The sequence below is a fragment of the Neopsephotus bourkii genome, unplaced genomic scaffold (assembly GCF_033783945.1).
Source record: "Neopsephotus bourkii isolate Nb327-2 ecotype Australia unplaced genomic scaffold, CSIRO-AGI_Nbou_v1 NB_1600, whole genome shotgun sequence".
NCBI lineage: Eukaryota > Metazoa > Chordata > Aves > Psittaciformes > Psittacidae > Neopsephotus > Neopsephotus bourkii.
Genome location: NW_026902076.1, coordinates 585,173 through 603,769, shown reverse-complemented (window position 1 = coordinate 603,769; position 18,597 = coordinate 585,173). Strand labels below are relative to the sequence as shown.

Here is an 18,597-nt window from a genome sequence, read left to right as displayed (position 1 = left end):
CCTGTATCTTGATCTAATTTATTTGCTTTACCTTTTCATATTGTCTTCTGCTTACAGCAGCCTTGGTGTTGAGACTAGAATCATATAAACTTACTCATCTATGAAACTTAGAGAATTAAAATTGAGAGTGGCTTTGTTTAAAGGTATTTGGGTATTGAAAGATGCAAATAGGTGCTCTTTACAATTGCAGTGAGAGCCTTTCACAACTTCTTGAATTCTTACTGAATCAATGAGAGCTGAGATTAGAAATGAGGCCTAATTTCCTGCCTCTAGTCTAACCACCTGTTACCACTCCTTCCTACTGTTCAAGATTATTTGTCTGTAAGTCAGTTTTTAAACAGCAAACATCTATTTGAAGATATTTTAATTTATATTATAGGTTACTCTAGGAGCTCAAGTAATCAGATCATGATCACAGCACCTTTTAAAAAGAGGGAAAATGCTATTTCTACTTTGCTTTAAAAAAAATAAAGGCTAATATAGAAACAAGAGTGTGTGATATTTGATTGTTTGTTTACAGTATGTTTTTCCATGACCACTGGATCTGTATAATAAAATGAAAATTTAAAGTTATTTGTAACTTCAGGTTTTTTAATAGAACAAGTTCAGTTTTATTACAAATACACCTCACTGGTTTGAGAGGTTTATAGAGAGTCTTTGTAGCCCTATCAGTGAGGAAACAGGGCTGCTTCATTCCTGCTAGCAATTGCAGCTTACAGAAGAGAGGAAAAACTGAAGGAACTGCTACAGAATTAGCTACAGCTTCTTCTGAGCAGCACAAAAATAAGTACATGCTGTTGTAGCAAGACGGGCTTTAAGATTGTAAATATCATGTCTCGTAATCTTTCTTGCTGTTTCTTTCTAATGGCCTGATGATGCAAATGTGGCCAGAAGAACTTAAATGGTGGTGGTGATGAATGGCTGTTGCACACGGTGGGTGATGGGGCTTCTATGGGGGTCACTGTTTGGCAATCAGCTATAACACCTTATCGCTAACCTGCCAGTGCCAGGCAGCAGGCGAGTAGTTCTTGTGCAGCTGTAGTAAACTACACAACAGAGAGGACACAAAAAATAGTTCTGTACTTTCTGAATCTCAGAAAATACAGAACAATGCATCTTAGTTCTGAGGAAGAATAAAACTTCGATACTCAGTAGCAGAGGACATAAGTGAGTGTGCAAGGTGAGAGTAGGTGGTGAACTATGAAAAATACAAGGGCGGAGTGAAGCCAAAAGGATTTTTTCAGCTGTAACTGCAAAGGAAACTGACCCCTAATTGAGAACTGATGGACTTCTGTTGCTGTACACTTGGGAGAATTAAGTTCAAGAATAGAAATAACTAAAGGAATGCTTTACAAAGAAAATGGAAACTTCCATATTATTTTTTCTTGGCTAAAACAAAAAAAACAACAGATAGGTAAAACAGTTTTTTCAACACAAATACCAAAAAGCAAAGTCGATCAGTTTATTACTGTCTTCTGGTTCATCAAACAACTACAGTGAAAAAGAATTCCCAAAGTTCCTGTCAAGTTCCCTTTTCAAAGGGATCTTTGTGTATCTGTTACATTATTTGAGTGTGCTTAATTATCTGGCTGAGAGAGGTGAGGTTGTTCAGCCAGATGTGTTCAAGTATTCAGGGCCAGGTTGGACAGGGTTTTGAGTAACCTAGTCTAGTAGGTGTCCCTGCCCATGGCAGGGGGGTTAGAACTAGGTGAGCTACTTCTGACCCAGACCATCCTATGATTCTGTGATCTAATGTCATTTAAACCTGTTCTGGAAAAATGCTAGTGAACCATCTTGAACTAGATGGTTGGTCAGGCTTATTCAATTTTCAATGTGTTATAGTTAAATTATCAGGGTTAGGTGGCTCTACATCTCTACAGAAACCATCAGATTTATTTTGTTACTCCTTGTAAGCAGGATCTTACACCTAAGTTGATTTTAGGGGTTTTGAGCATTGTTTCCAAGGGAGCAGTACTTTTTCCAAGCTTATAACTGAAGTTTATTGTGACCAAGCAGCTTTCCGAGTGGATGTGTTACCGAATCTCTGCGTGAGTAAAGAGAAGCTGGAGTTCTGATCAGTTGTTCTGAAAACACCTTTTTGATTTAAGCATTTCTTATTTCAGTCAGATGCTGTTGCTTAGGCTGGCAACCTTAGAGCAAGGGAGGACATGCAAAAGTTATCTTAATTTGTCTTTCCCAGTCCTGTTTGTGTTTGTAGTCAGTGGTTGTCTGAGTTTCAGAAATGCAAAGACATTTCAGTCAAGGTGGTGGCAGCTAACGAAATTGCTGTCTTTGACCTTCTGATGCAAGTTTAGTAACTAATCTGGAGAATAATGAACCGCAATTAATGAAATCTGCTCTCGTATTCAAGTGTGTTTCTCAGACAGCACATAAAATAATTGAAAGAACTTCCTGCTCTCTAATTAGTTAGATTGAATTAATTTGGCATAATAGGATTCTTTATGTAACTAGCAGAACGGCTTCCGATGAAGCTGTTTATGTACCTAAAAGATTGGTTTCTGATGAAGCTGTTTATATACTCTTAAGTTAGAAAAGGCCTATTTTCTCCAGTATCTGATGCCTTTAAATTAATAGCCAGTAGTCTGTAAATAAAAAAGCCAATTATTTAAGCCTTTCAGGACTACAGGAATTGCTTTTTATTTACCTAGTCCGTTCTTTAAAAAGCTTAGTACTGCAGTGTGCAAGATCTAACACCTTGCCAACCCTTATTGCTGATGGGGAAAAGTTTAAAAATCTTGTGTCAAACATGCAGGTAGGTGGAGAATCAGAGTTTCATCTATCTGTGCTTAATTATATTACATATATGCTCTTGAAGCTTGTCTTTTTTATTAACATCCTGAGGCTTTCATAGTGTGCACCAAGCAGAATTACTGTTCTTCACCTTATGACCCTGCTGATCTCCAGGAACTGTCTGTGTAATTACATTTAAGGGCGTTGTTGGGTCCTGACATTAAGAATGTACATATGAAATTTCAGTTTCTGGGGGGTTTTGACATTGCTGTGGCTGAAGCAAATTCCTCTGACCAATTTCATAAGTAGATTTTCGTCACCTTCATATTTGAGGACCATGTTGGGTGCTCAAATGTACGTTTTAACACATGGCTTGAATGAGAGATCCTGAGTCACAGTTATCTTAAAAAAATATGTTCTCTGAATTTTCATGTACCAATGTAATGGTATGTACACATTTTGTTTGTGGTCTGAAAATGCAGCCATGTGACTACAGAGAGGGCAGGTGTCAATTTTTTCTCCTTCACCTTCTGAAGCAGATGTAGTAATTAATCTTAAAAAAAATAATGAAATCAGCTAATGAAAAACTATCTAAATAGACAAATGCCTTTTTCTGCCAGTGCATTAAAAATAACAGCTTCATGGATGTGCGTGGTGCATAGTATAATTGCTAGAACTGACGTTCCTTAATCAAATGTAAATAACGTGGCCTCAGAGAACCGTCTTTAAAATCCTGAAGGCTTTTTTCAGTGTTTCAAATAAAGAACCGTTTCGATGCTGTAATCAGCATAGCTCAACAGATCCTCTGTGGCCAGCTGAGCTGCTATGTGCCTGGCTCTTCTGACTGAGTTGTTAGTTTTTTCATTTCTTTCCAAGTTCAGTTTTCACTATCATTCTCATACAAATAGTTTTTAATGAGAATGGAAAAATTACTTTTGAAGTTCTCGGAGCAAACGACTGAAACATCTTTAGGAACTAACTTGAAAACAGTTATAAGTTACCCTCTTAATCTGCTCAGACCTAGGAATGAAATAATTTAGCTGCATAGAAAATTCTGGTTACTTTTGCATAAAATATATTAGAAATGTGGAATTAGAAGTGCTATTACAGGCTGAAATGTTCCACATATGAAAGGTGGTATAAGAGGGTTTTGTTCGGGTTATGATTTAAATTAAGAGTTTCTTTAGAGAAGAAAACAAACACCAAACATACAACTAACTTGTACAGGCTTTCAGATTTCTTTTGAAATGCAGGAGACTTTATATTTGAATGATTAATTATGTTTTAATTATTTTAAAATTGAGGACGGAGAGGAATATTTGAGCAGGGGATGGCTTTTTAAAATTGATTCATCTTTTTTTGACTCTGTCCTAGGGAATTCAGAGTTCTTACTGCATTGCTCTATGTCTTGTGAAAGTATTTTATCCCGGGTGCTGATTTAAACTGATTTAAATCTACATTTAATGAAGCAACTGTTATGCCCTGCTGCTGTTTCCAATAGTTGCTTTTAAATGATGATGTGAACATTATACTGTCAGTGTGACAGTTCTTGAGCTCAGTGATTCCTATCTGCAGATGGTAAAGCATAGACAAGAGTAGTGGAAGTTTTCTGATAATGCCTTTTTAGGATTGCATCAGCTATAACCTTGGCTAGACCATTTCTGGAGCTTGGAGGATAATTCTGGTACGCTCTCGCCCAGTCTGTTCTGCTATCTGCCACTGAACTTTCTGCATATTGGGTGTTAACACTGAAGAATTTTCATCCAGTGACATGAAATCAAAAGGCTTTGTATTGAAGTCATCAGTCACTATTGTCAGAGGCATTTTACAAAATGTTTAATGACACAGAAATACCAAATGTGTTTTTCTGAGCTCGTTGAAGATGTTGTCATTATATATGCAATATATGGTATGAAAAAGAGCTCATTTAGGATTAATTTTAGTGCCTCTCTAAGTGGGGTGAGATTCGCATTTGCTTTTTGTGTTCATGCTCACCAGTGTACCAGGTTGGTCTCCAGATCCCGCTAATCACTAGTAACAACATGGCTTTTGATCACCTCAGAGTATGTGCGAACTGACCTTTCATCTGACTGGAAAATACGTGCTCTTAGATATCCTTATAAACTCATTGCACAGAGTAGCAGCTCTCAGGAAGAAGACAGTTTTTGTTCTACGATGATTCAGAGGTGCTTTAAAGTGAATTCCTTTCATGTTCTCTCTTAGTCTATATTTTGTCAGCTTGGATGAAGACATTGTGCCAAAAATTATCACTGTAAAGGGATCATGTTTTGCCGGTGGGTAAATATATATGTCTGGTTTAGCAGTCGCTATCTGCAAATGTTTAATGATAGAATTTGGCTCTCGATTCAGAAATACTTTTCATCCAGTAATGTCTTCATAGATACTCAAACACAGTATTTTTAGTATCCCACCCAAGTTACTTGACTGCATTTCATAACATAGATTCAGTTTAGTACCCTTGCACCCCAATGAGGGTGTTTCTGCCCATCTGTTTCTTGTCAACGCAAATGTTGGGCAAGTGCCACTTCTCATAATTGCTTTTTTCTCCATGTTTTTCTAAACATTGCTTGGCAGAGTTATTGTAGTTTTGAGATTTGTCATCCTTTCAGGAGGAGAACTTGATGAGGCATGATTAAAGTGTAATGGTTTTCTTTCATTTGCTATTTGATATCAACCAGAGTTTTAGGTTTTGTGGATTTACAAGCTGTAAGACTGAAGGTTTCTGAGAGATAAAATTTCCAAACAAGCTCTCTCCTCTGTTTATTTGTTATAAAGAGAGAAAAATAAATCAAAGGAACTGAGAAGTATCTTTAAACACTTTTTCTTATTTCAATTCCAAGTGCTTATCTCTGGATAATAATACTAGACCTCAAAGTACTTCCCAGCCAAGGCATGTATACTGGGAGAAAATGGGGCAAAAAGCTCAAGTTGTGTTGTGGTGTCAGTGAGCACTGGAGCTGTTTTTAGCTCCTGATACAAGCTCTGCTTGAAAAGGCTGTTTCCCCTGCTCCAACATATCACAGATAGAGATGTGGAAGCAACAAGGACAGGTGTTTCATTTGTGGACCTTTCAGAGAGGCCAAAATGGACCATGGAGATAGTTAACTGGGATAATTTGAATTCAAGAGCCTTGGCTTCTCAGTGAGGTTCAGCTGCACCTCTGCAAAAGGTTTGAAGTGCTTTGTAAGTGCCTGCCTAGGGATTAGCCCTAATGTCTTGTGACCTTTTAATTTTAAAAGGTGATATTTAATAGCACTCCCAGGATGGACCAACCCATGGTTCAAAGATGGTTGAAGAGGAGAGAATAAGTGTTCTGCCAAGTACTCTCGTCCCTTTAACACTGTGATAAGTGTCTATTAAACCTAAAATTTGCAGGGCTCCTCTCTAGTCTTTTTAAAAGTAAAACACTTGGCTGTTGTGACAGTCAAGTTATCCTTGTGTATCAGAGTTAATGCTTAGGATGAGTCAGAGTACTCGCTCACCTCATTGCCCTCAGCTGTCTCTGGACCCAGTCACAAGTCACTACTACAGTTGTTTTCAGGTTAATACTTTTGTCTTAGAAGATTGCCACTTCATTCCAAAGGAAGCTGAAGTTCTTGTTCAACATCTTTGTCGCTGACATGGACAGTGGGATTGAGTGCAGCCCCGCGGAGAAGGACTTGGGGGTGCTGGACAACAAGAAACTTAACATGAGCCGGCTTCAGTGTGTGCTTGCAGCCCAGAAAGCCAACTGTATCCTGGGCTGCATCAAGAGGAGGGTGACCAGCAGGTCGAAGGAGGTGATCCTGCCCCTTTACTCTGCTCTTGTGAGACCTCACTTGGAGTATTGTGTGCAGTTCTGGTGTCCTCAACATAAAAAGGACATGGAACTGTTGGAACAAGTCCAGAGGAGGCCATGAGGAAGATCAGGGGACTGGAGCACCTCCCGTATGAAGATAGGCTGAGAAAGTTTGGGCTGTTCAGCCTGGAGAAGAGAAGGCTGCATGGAGACCTCATAGCAGCCTTCCAGTATCTGAAGGGGTGCTATAGGGATGCTGGGGATGGACTCTTCATTAGGGACTGTAGTGATAGGACAAGGGGTAATGGGTTAAAACTTAAACAAGGTAAGTTTAGATTGGATAAAAGGAGGAAATTCTTTCCTTTTAGGGTGGTGAGGCACTGGAATGGGCTGCCAGAGAAGCTGTGAATGCTCTGTCCCTGGCAGTGTTCAAGGCCAGGTTGGACGGAGCCTTGGGTGGCATGGTTTAGTGTGAGGTGTCCCTGCCCATGGCAGGGGGGGTTGAAACTTGATGATCTTAAGGTCCTTTCCAACCCTAACTATTCTGTGATTCTATGAGGTGTCTGAATGCCACTGGATCACCAGCCCTAAAGCTGTATTTATGTTTAGGCTTCACTGATTTGTTCTGATTCGGGTCACCATCTGCTCCCGGAGCCCCAGCACATGTCCTAGTAAGAATCTTGAAACACTAATGCCTTTTTCTCCCAAAATAGAGCCAGTTTGCTCTGAACCCCACTTCAGTGGTGTACTTTCAATCAGCAGGTTTAATGATAAGCAAATCCCACCCCACCCCCTCCTGCTTTCTTTTATTGAGCTGAGCTGTAACATCTAAAAATTATTTTGATCCACTGTGAACCTGTTGGGGTTTTTGTCTGTCTTTTGTCTTTTTATTTTTTACCTTGAGCAACCACGTTTTTAATTAATGCCTGGCAATCTCTGTATAAATCATAGCTGTTCTGTTCTTCCATGTTTATTTCTTTTGGGGACAGGGTTACTCACATTCCTGCTTTACTGTACTTAGAAGGGATGCAAAAGAGGAGTTACCTTACTCCAGCCAGAATGCTTCAGTTCTTTAAACAGAATGTTGAGTTCTGGAAGCAGCTGTCTCAGAGATGAGCACTGCCTGTGTTTTTCTGCAGAAAGTGTTCTCAAGTGCCTTGGAGAAAAAAGAAAAAAGGCAGACTGCTCCCAAATCATATAATGTGTCACCTTTAAGGAGCTCTTTCCCTCAAAGTATGAATCTGCACTTGCAGTACATTATTTAACAGAGCTGAAGAGACGTGTTTCTGCCTTTATCTCCTCTCTCTTTTAGTTCTTGCTTCTCTTTTCCAAGTTCCTCCACTGAACTGGTGCTCCCTTTCCCTCCTGTCTCAACAGTGTGTGTTAGCCCAAGCCTAAGATTTATAGTCAAGTATCACAGTTTGCTCTTATAGTCTTGGGAGAGTGATTATTTGAAATCTTAAAACATGAAAACCTGAATATGGAGCAAATGAGGGACATTTATTGTCAATACCTTCAGTATCAAGCCCCACGCTGTGAAAGAGAAGATATTGTTGAAACACAGAAGTTGCTCTTCTGGCACAGAACCAGTGTATCATGATTAGCAAATGGCGTGTGTAGTCTTCACTCTAGCAGGCAGTAGTGGTGCCCTCTTTTAATAGAAGATACACAGATCTTGTTTTCCACTTCCTTTTTGAGTTAAAGCAAGCAATGCTAAAATCTAAATTGAATTAAGATACTGGAGACGGAGAAAGAGCTTTGGAGATGGACTGAAGCTGAGGATTTCACTCTCCAGACCAGCGTGACCTCAGATCTCTGTCATCTGTTTGCTCAGTGGTCTGTCTTCAACAGACTGCATAAAAGAAAACTCTCTACACTATGAATTTGTACTTGTAGCTGCTTATATGTTAAAATTCCTGGAGGCCTTGGTTAAGTTTTTACCCTTTCAGAGCACATTATCAGAATGTAATAAAATAGCAGTGCTCCATCCTTTTGTGACAGAGGTTTGTTTGTGATTCCAGAATTTCATATACAAGTTTTAATGTTTACCAGTGTGGCAATACTTAATCCTTTAAGTGAACGATGTTCTTTTTTTCATCCCTGCAGGCTGTCCCACGAATTATGGTTCAGTCTGCCAGTATTGACACCAGTGCTGCAAGGATAAAACAGGTAAGCACACTGCAGAATATGATGGTACAGTTTTCATATTCCTGTACCTGGAAAGCAGAGGTGGCAGAAGCAGCCGCTGGGTTAGCTATTTAAAACATATTGCACTTCTTTTGTTGAGACAGTTAAATGCAGCGTGTGATGTTGTGTTTTCTAAGGTCCTGGCAAAATCTTCCCTTATCACCAGTTGCACTTTTGTATTTGAAAGGCTGGTAAATCATAGGATTGCATTAGCAGTTAACTAACTAAAATTTAGCTGGTTTGCTGCTTTAAAAGGCAAATTGCTGGGCTCTGTTGCTTTCTATAGACAGAACATGTCTGTTATTCTGAGTGTTGAGCTTAATTCTCAATTTTACATTTCAGGACAATTCATGATATTGGCATGAAAAAAGGCTCTTGCTAAGCTAGAGAGAAAATAGACACTATGATCTCCCACAGTTCAGCAGAACTTCAGTCTCATGAATAGCAAATCATCTTTCCCCCACTTGTGTTTTTATTGTCTTAGCAAAATGTGTTATCTGAACACTTACAAGGGAAAGCAAAGACCGAGCAGAGCTCCAGAGTCCACATGCACACCATCCTCTCCGTAGAAAAGCTAAAAATATGTCTGTAATCCATAGGAATATTTAAAACAATTCTTCTGTATTACATTTATCAATAGCAGGATGGCCTTTGGTTCTGAAATTCCTTTAATTCAGTCAAATCCCTCTTTCTTGAAATTCCACTTATATTTCCAGTGGAAAGGCACTTCAAAATAAGGTGAAAATCCTGTAGTTCAGGAGACATAATCACTAGGTGGGATAAACCACGAGATTTTGAACAATAAACAAAAATGTCCACTTGAGAGTTAAGATCTGTGCAGATCTGCCGTCCTCCAACCACTGTTTTTTTCCCCTTCATATTAGCAGCCTCCTCCCTCCCTCCCAAAGAGATTTAGAGGCATCCTAATCTTTTAGAGTACATGTGCTGGCAAAAGATATTGATCTATCAGATTTAGTAAACTTTACAGCCAAGAAATACATCACTAAAATGGGCTGTTAATCTCGTGAGGTGCAGTTAATTTCATACTCTGCAAGTGTGTGGTGCTGGCGGCATTGAGGTGGGAATGGCATTTGGAAATGGGGACATAAATGACAGTTTAGTTGGAGAGGCATGATTTATCAATTCTGAGAGTTAAGCCAAATAACTGTGAGACTTATAGATCATGGCTGTTTCACATTTCCTATAAATCCTGCTATTCAAACAGCAAATGACCATTCCTGCAATATAAACAATTTTTCAGTAAATATTGGGGGACGTATTTCTTTTAGTTGACAGACACTTTTCTTATTAATGGAAGAAATGAGCTGACAATCCTACCAGATTTGCAAAGCTGACTTCAGATCAGCTTGCATCTTTTGGACTTTGCAGCTACACAGGGTTTAGATAAGCCAAAGGCCTTAGAACTTCCCAGAGGCCTTGTATCTAATCCTTTTAGCTCAGATATTTTGGATAACAGGTCCCTATCCTTCTCTGTTTCAGATTAACCAAGAGGAAATAGCAAAACAGCGATTTGAAACTGCGATGCAGACATCTGAGGTGGACAAGAGTCCAGAAAAGACACCCAAAGTGCCTTTGCAGCAGCCCTCAGGAGACACCCAGGCACAGGACTCCCAGGAGGGACCTCCAAGTCCTCTGAGTGAAGCCTCCAGTGGGTACTTTTCTCACAGTGTCTCGACAGCCACCCTCTCTGAGGCCCTTGCAGCAGGAAGTGATGCTGTGGCTCAACCAGGAAGTCAAACGCCTGCAGCCAGTGACTTCCCAGCTCCTGCTGTGGCTCAGGTCCCTTCTTCTGACATGCCAGGGCACTCAGACAGTTCATCAGAAAGCTGTCTCAGTACTAAGAGAGAGAATCTACCTGCCTTCAGCCTTCAAAGCACTCATGCAAGACCTAAAGACAGCACTGAAGTAAATGGAAATGATGCTTTGAAATCCCAATCTTGCGTATCTCCTGTGACTCAAAGCGAGCAGGGAAGTGATGCCTCTGTAGCAACTGATGCAAAAACCTTTCTTTCTACCTCCACTCCAAAGAAGGAGTTGTTATCCAAACAATCTATGGAGTCAGCAGGACAAGTTAGGAAAAAGGAAATGGATTCAGGGTCTTCAGAACTGGGGTTTCCCAAACCACAGATTCATCCCGAACAATTGTCCCAGCCTGGTGTTGCAGCCTCCCCCTTCAAAATCCAGAAAGTCAAGACATCAGAACTGAAGTCCTTTACAAGCATGCTGGGAACAGATCCCGTGTATTCACTAAACACAGAAGAGCAGCAAGAAGGAGAGAAGAGTACATCCACCGCCCGTGGACTGAACCATAATGGGTCAGAGACAGCAGAAGAAAAACTGGAGGTGGCTTCTGACTCCGAAGATGCCAATGAAATTCCTGAGTGGCTGAAAGAGGGGGAATATGTCACAGTTGGCACAAATAAGACGGGCACCGTTAGATATATTGGCCCCACAGACTTTCAAGAGGGAACATGGGTTGGTGTCGAGCTGGATTTACCTTCAGGTAAAATATACAGACAGCATGTCAGGATTTGCAGTGTTTCAGTTTAATGTCACTTTCTGATGAGGGGGAGTACATTAGCCATTACTGGGTGCATTTTGAGATGGGAAATATCTTTCCCTGCTGTCATCTTTCTCCAGTCTGCCTTTGTAAACCTAGTCTCACTGACCTCTCACAGAATTGTGTGCCTTTTCACTTACTTCATTGGCTTCTTACAGTGGAGGTAAGAATCAGGATTGCTTTTACAGTGCAGGTAAGTAAGTAAATAGTTGCAGGGGACAGCCCTTGTGTCCAAAGAGTTCTCTTCTGGGCTTCTGCTCTGTGGATAAGGGTGTCCAAAGCACAACAGGAGCTGTGGAATTCAAACAACCAAAGGAACATTCAGGCTTAATAAATTGCAAAGGCTTCTAATGGGTTACCTAGTCTCTCACAAGCTGTTTAAAAATAAGCTGTTAAATGGCAAAAGACTGTGTGTGTGTGTGTCTGTGTATATATATATATTTATATACCTATATGTGTAAAAAACAGAAGGAAATAATCACACTTTGACCACCAGGACATACAGATGGTTTAAAGTTTCTTTCAGCTTCTCATTTGTCATTCATGTGTGACTCCTGTACAACTGTAGACTTCACAGAATTTAGGCTCTAATACATACTTTTTGGAAATGAGGGTGCAGTTCCTGGAGAGGCTCTGTTCATATGTGCTGTTGCACAGTGATGGGGAAAACCAGTTTTCCCTGGTTTTCACCTCCCCAAGATGAAAGATGACAACTGGCATTTGTTCTCTGCTGCAGCCCCAGGTTTCATAACTTCCTTTCTTTGCAAGTTCATGTCCACTTTCAAAGGACTTGTTTTCTCCAAGAGCAGGCAGGACTGGGGGAAGGCAGGGCATGCCAGTGGAAAATTCAAGAGGCAAGCAGTGGATACCGCTGCCTTTTGATATTTGAAAGGGTTTGGTTTACCAAGGGCACATAAAGCTCCTTATTTAAATCCTTTTAACCAAGCTGTAGCATTCCAAGTCTGCAGTGCAGGCTCTGTTTGGTGAATCAGCACGTCCCAGGGAGTTGCCTACACTCATCTCTGCTGCACACTTCCTGGGATGGAAGCTGCTCACCAAGATAAATACTGTGTCAAGGATCCAGAGCTCCCATTAAGTGAGCAGTTATCTTCTCTGTGCCTGGTGTGCTCATAAAAGCTAAAAGGAAGGTGTGCTTTCAGCTGGTTTCAGAAAACTCTGGAGTTTGCCAGTCTCGAAAGCAAACTGTGGCTCTAATCCCTTTGAAAGTTGTAAACCAATGCTCAGTCCTGAATTCATACCTTATTTTAAGAAATATATGTATATTTACAGATTCATTTCTATTTTGGAAAGTCACCTTCCCTTCCTGTCTGCCTGCTCTCATCCACAGTGGTAATTCTGTTAAGCTCTTTGCACATACCTGGTGTCAGCTTCACTGTCCATGGAAGAGTCAAACAGCTACAAGATTTTTTTGGTCTATTGAGACCTCAGCTGCTGGTGTTACTGGGTATATTTTTTCCCCCATCTGTTTCCATGAGAAGTAAATCCTTGATTTGTTGGGGCATAACTGGATTCACGTGCGCATCTGGAGCTGCGGTTTTTTATCTTGGTCACACTTACAGGCAGCAGTAGAAGTCCAAGTCCTTGGCCACGTGGGGGGACCCAAAGCAGTGCTGGTGGTAGAGAGAAGGAGATTTTTTGTCATTTAAAGAGCTGTCGTGTCATTCACATTCCCTTTACAGATGGGAGTGGTCTCTGTCCTGGTACCCAGAACAGTGATGAGGGAGAATGTTTAAAGAAGTTAAAGACAGCATCAGTGTAAAGAAATTATTCTTTCTGTTTGGTGGAGGTTTTATGACATGGAAACAGGAACTCTTCTCAACTTCAGACTCTCATCAACTCAGAAACACAAAAGTTCTTTTAAATGTCTTTTTTTTCCTTCCTTCCTGATAGTTTGTTGATGCTTCTGTTGCTGATCTGAGTATTTAATACTTTTGGTGAAATTAAAGCTTTCCCCTGAATAGTGATCAGGGAGGAAGAATAAGATGGAGTGTTCCATTCAGTGTAACTGTGCAATAGCTTTGCCTCCGAGCATCTTTGTGGCCTCCTCTAGACCCCCAGCAACAGCTCCAACTCCTTCTTATGCTAGGGGCCCCAGAGCTGGATGCAGGACTGCAGAGAGGGGTCTCACCAAAGCAGAGTAGAGGGGAAGAATCCCCTCCCTTGGCCAATGTCAAGGTGATGCAGCCCAGCATACGGAGAGCACACCAGGCACACAGAATAAGAGCCATTTCATCTATCATCTTCCTGTTTTTTCTTGTCGCAGGTAAGAATGATGGCTCGATTGGAGGGAAGCAGTATTTCAGATGCAACCCAGGCTATGGATTGCTTGTGAAACCAGGCAGAGTTAAAAAGGCCACAGGATCAGCAAGACGGCGGAGCACTGGGCTGAGGTTGCAAGGAGTCGCCGCCACTGAGAACAGGAAGAGTGGCAACTTCTCCGGTTCAGCCTCCAACCTGGCTTCACTCACAGCCCTGGCCAAATCAGAAGGAGGACCCACGCTGCGGCTGGAGAAGAACCAGAAAAATGCAGAGAACAGGAAATCCTGGGCAAACTGAGACAGCGCTGCACACAGCAGCAAACGCTGTGTAACGCAGCCAAGGGAGCAGGTCTTCTCGCTTCGGGAAGCGAAACCAACCACGTGAACTTCTAGTTTGTGGCAAACACTAATGAAGGTTTTTTTCCTCTGCTTTGGGTGATTGACATGTTAATTCTTTGCCTTGTCATGGTGCTGGATCTGTGTCCTTCGTTTCCTGTTACAAATTGTGACGCTTCGGGGTACAACTGATGGCAGCCAGTGAAAGCTCGTGGCGGTGGGTGCGTGTAAGCTCTGCTCTCTTCCACCTCTCACAGAAGGAAGAGGGGCATACATTGTTTGAATTATGACATGGCTTTCCAATAGCTACAGAATACTACCCATGCACCAGGGCTTCTCTTGGTGTGACTGGCAATTCTAAAGAAACCTCCCCAGAATAACTTCTTCTCTGCTTTGGTGAGATGTGTCCATATCACATAATCCATGGTGAAAGAGCAAGGTTATCATGACTCCGGACAGGCAGAGAAGCAAACATAGATTTTTGTTTGGAAATAAAGACACACCAAACCCCCCCTCCCAATCTCTTTATTTAAAAAACCCACCAGTTCCTTCATTATGTGGCCTGGGCCCAGTGCCTCTTTGATTAGTGTCCTGTTGTCCCTCTCTCCTGCTGTGAAATCGGCGCAATCTTTCTAGGTGTTTTGTTGGGAACGGGCAAAGGCCCATGACCCCATGTAATAGTTTTAATCCCTTCAGGAAATAGAGGAGTTGAGCAAATTTTCCATCTAACCTATTTCACATGCTCTCTCACCATGACAGGATGCCCTCTCACTTGCTCCAGAGGGGCAGCACCTTCTTCTTGTTGGTGCTGCCATGTGGGCCAAAAGGGTTTCTGCAGAGATACCAGCACTGAAGTGCTTTGATGTTTCTTCCCAGCCTTTGGAGCCGGTTGGATTTTTACCGCTTAAGCAAGGCAGAGTGTCGCTGTCCTTGTAACGGCATGAATCCAGTCTATTTATTTGTATTTATTGTTTTAAAATATGAAATGTTTGCGCTTTACAATCATCCACCACCTGACGTTGCACAGAGGAGCTCCACCAGATCCATACCGAGCATCCATCCAAAGAGGAGGTGCCTCTGTCGCCAGCTAAACCACCCCAGCGGCGCACAAAAGCAGACCTGGCTGAACAGGCTGAGGAGTCGTCCCCAGAATGAATCATCCCTCTTGGAAGTGGGAGGTTTGGGCTGGCTTTTATGAAACTTGATTTTATTTTCAGTAACCCTTGTTATTTTAACTGCCTGTGACACAAATGACGCATTGCTCTGTGTGTGTTGCATATACATGTGCGCATATCAACATACACGCACTCATTGTCTAACGCATGAAGAAAGGCCACAGACTTTTTCTATTCTGAGCTGTTTATGTCTTATTTAGTCATCACGGGGGGATTGGACAGCTTGAGCAATAGACATCTTATCTATGTGGGGAATATTTAGGATGCTAAATTAATGATTAAACTTTAATAGGTATCTAGTCGCTGCCCGTGCTGCACGTGGGTATCTAAGTGCCTTAGCCATCTGGTTCGGAGGTCCAAGGGAAAGATTCATTGTCATCAGAGAAGGTAGGGATGCTTAGCAGAGGAGATAATTATGCTGATTTACTGTAATTAATATTATTTATGCAGAAGGAATAAAATTAAAATAGAAACTAATCTGTGGCAGAAGTGGGATGGGTTGCAATGCAGCATGCATAGTACTGCCAGGGATTTGTGTACCCTTTCAGCTCTGTGTGACTAGTTTCAGTGTTTCCTACATTTTCATAAAGAAACCTTAATATAAAATGTACAGACCAGCTTTTAAAACTATTTTTAGTGTACAGTTTTCCTTCTTTTCCTTTGCACAAAGCTCCTGTCTGTTCAAGCCAAGGTGATGGGAGAATTTTAGTAGTAAAGAAATCAGATGCTAAAATCCTGGGGTTTAAAATTGTAACTGGTTTTATGGACATCACCCCTGCAACCAAGCAGCGTTCCTTTTTGGGGTATGACGAGTCTTGCTGATGAAAATCCACCCGCTAATGAACATGATGCCTCTTTACTGCCTTGTGTGTTTTCTATACCCCGTCTTTACCTGTTTTTAACTGCACTTTGTTCTGATGTGCTGCAGAAAGTCAGCTGCCAGGACACAGCCCCTCACCGGTAGCTGTGGTTTTTAGTCTCAGCATTTCAATTGCTGGATTTAGGGATATCTTTAATTGATGTTTGATAGGTGGCCCCTTTTGGGGAGACATGAAGGGAAAACCTCTCCAAGTCCTTCTGAAGCCTTTTTTCTTGCCCTGCTCTCTGAAGACTGGAGTTCTGTGGCACATAAAGGTGTTGAAGCCACAGGGGTGAAAGGGGCAGGCAGAAGCAGTTGGGTTAATAGTTCACTGTTTATGCTTCCCACTGTAAATTCCCATGGCTGTATTTGTACTGCAGCCCTGACCACCTCAGGGCAGATTTCAGTGTTTGCACATCTGGGGCACGTGCTCAGAGGCTGCAGGTGACTGGTACGGGATGGATTTCCTCCTCCATCTGCCCTCAGTCGTGTCACAAAACCATGCTGGGCGTATTGTATTCAGAGGGGTTTGAAATACGGCTTGGACAGAACGTACCTGCTGCCTCCTCTAGGATAACTTGTCCTGGAAGCAAATGTCTTGGATATAGCTGGTTCGTTTAAAACATCAGTGGATGATCAGCATGATGAAGTGCTCTGTTAAGGGAGCGCCGTGTTGACTTTGGTGGAGGGAGGGATTTATCTATAGCTCTTTTGTTTTTTACCATCTCATTTGACTGTTGAAACTAAACCTCTCCTCAAATCCCACCCTGGCACCTGCCCCACAAGTGAAGCCACCCTGATCAAACCACCCCAATGTGGCGCAAGCTCCAGAAAGCCCAACAAGTCAGATTTGGCCATGAGGATGTTCTTGGAGGATTCTCTGTCTCCCTCCTGCCCACCCCAGCTTTCCTGGGCATGCTTCTGAAGATAATGGTCCAAGATTCTGGCACAGGGAGTGCACATCCCTCCACTCAAAGCCATCTGTTACTGTGCACCAGCTAAGCCAACTAACCAGAAAGCAGTTTAAAACCATAATGAAGGTAATATATATCTATTTTATTATTGATAGCATTAGGAAAGCTCTACGTTCAGCATAGAGGAGGTGCTCTTAACTGGAAGCACCAGCGACTGTGGCTGGCGTGTTGATAGCTATGCATATTTTCCAAGATTCTCATGCACTTTATACAGGGAAGAAGAATATTTAATGCAGGAACTGTAACTTGTAGGAAGTGTCTCCTCTCCTGTGTCTGCTTGGTGCTGCCAGCTTGCTTCCTTGAACCATGGGTACGTCTTGGATTCCGGATGTTGAAAACTGTGTTGGTGGTAGGAAAGGTGATGGTCTGAGCCTGGGTCTGCAGCTCTGCATAAGTGGTGAGTCATTTACTCTGAGTCAGCCAAGAGGATGCTTTCCAGGGAGACTTCTTTGGGTGTCCTCAAAGCAAGCCAAGATGTTTTCCTGTGTTACATTCAGCTCTCTTGTGCTGTTTTGATCTCTATCCCCCAGATCATCTTTCCATTCAAGGGCCTTGTCTCTTCGCTGTTTAGTGGTGTCGTTCAGTTGAGGAAAGCTAACAGAAATTAGTTCTGTGTGGTAATATTGCCCAAGTCCTTATGGAGAGCATTTTGTCAGTGTTGAGGTGGAAGCTTCCCCTCTGCTGCCGGTGTGGGGGGAAGTTCGACACCTCTTTGCTCTCCTAGAAACCAGGAAACCCACCTCATTCCTACCTATCAGTTGTGAAAAAGTGCTTGTGTGTTGTACAGACCTGTTTGTGCGGGAGCGGAGCTGTCTTTGAGTCATTTCTGTGTTCGTGCTTGTGCTCTCCTCATGGCAGTACTGCCAGATCTTTGCACAAGAGGTTGAGTTTTTGCAGTGCCTTATCCCTGGGTCAGCAGCTGATGTGGCGAGGGGCTGGGTTTTGTACCAGCTCGAGGCTGTCCAGCTCTCAGGAAGGGGTGAGTGTGAGAAGTGAAGGTGCAAACTGGACACTGCAGAATACTCTTGAGCTGGGGTGACAAGTGTCTTGTTCCTGGGTCTCCTTTACCTGTGCTTTGGTTTCTGTGCTCTCCATTCTCCTCCTAAAACACTGTCATGTTTTTCACTCCTGAGAAGTGCTTGGCTGCTGCCATCTGCCCCTGAGCACTGGGCACAGCTGGGTTCATGGAATCACAGAATGGTTTGGGTTGGAAGGGACCTTAAAGCTCATCCAGTTGCAACCCCTGCCACAGGCGGGGACACCTTCCCCTAGAGCAGGTTGCTCAGGTCGCAGCAGAGCCTCCTGGCCCAGCCTTATCCTGGCTCCAGCATCTGAGTGCCACAGCAGAGGGAGCAGGGACAGGGGCTGGGGCTCCTTAAACCCAGCAAGAGCCAGGAGTGCAGAGTGGTGGGGATGCATTAGAGACATTTCCCCTCCATCGGCCTCACCCGCTCAGCAGGAGCAGGGCTTCTGTCCGGCAGGAGGATGCAGCTGCACTCCCCTTGCATATCCCTTCCAAACCCATTCTGAAGCTGACAGAGGAGCCGTGCTCCAAGCAGCAACTGGCTGGGTGTGCAGCAGTGCACCCCTGCCTTGCCTCAGACATGGTGCTGTTGGTGCTGTTCCTGTGCTGGGACTCGTTCTGTGTTTTCACCT

At 42.6% G+C, this 18,597-nt stretch overlaps 1 protein-coding gene across 4 annotated transcripts in view; it reads left to right on the top strand.

Annotated features, from left to right (window-relative positions):
- The window catches only part of KIF13B (kinesin family member 13B), a 133,529-nt gene extending 115,827 nt beyond the window's left edge, over window positions 1-17,702 (top strand). For all 4 annotated transcript variants that reach the window (XM_061372169.1, XM_061372167.1, XM_061372171.1 and 1 more), the window contains 3 exons: window positions 8,657-8,719; window positions 10,238-11,261; window positions 13,603-17,702. In XM_061372169.1, coding sequence (XP_061228153.1) covers window positions 8,657-8,719; window positions 10,238-11,261; window positions 13,603-13,895 — 1,380 coding nt within the window. In that variant the 3' untranslated portion in view covers window positions 13,896-17,702. The remainder of the gene's footprint in view (window positions 1-8,656; window positions 8,720-10,237; window positions 11,262-13,602) is intronic.
- The last annotated feature ends 895 nt before the right edge of the window (window positions 17,703-18,597 follow it).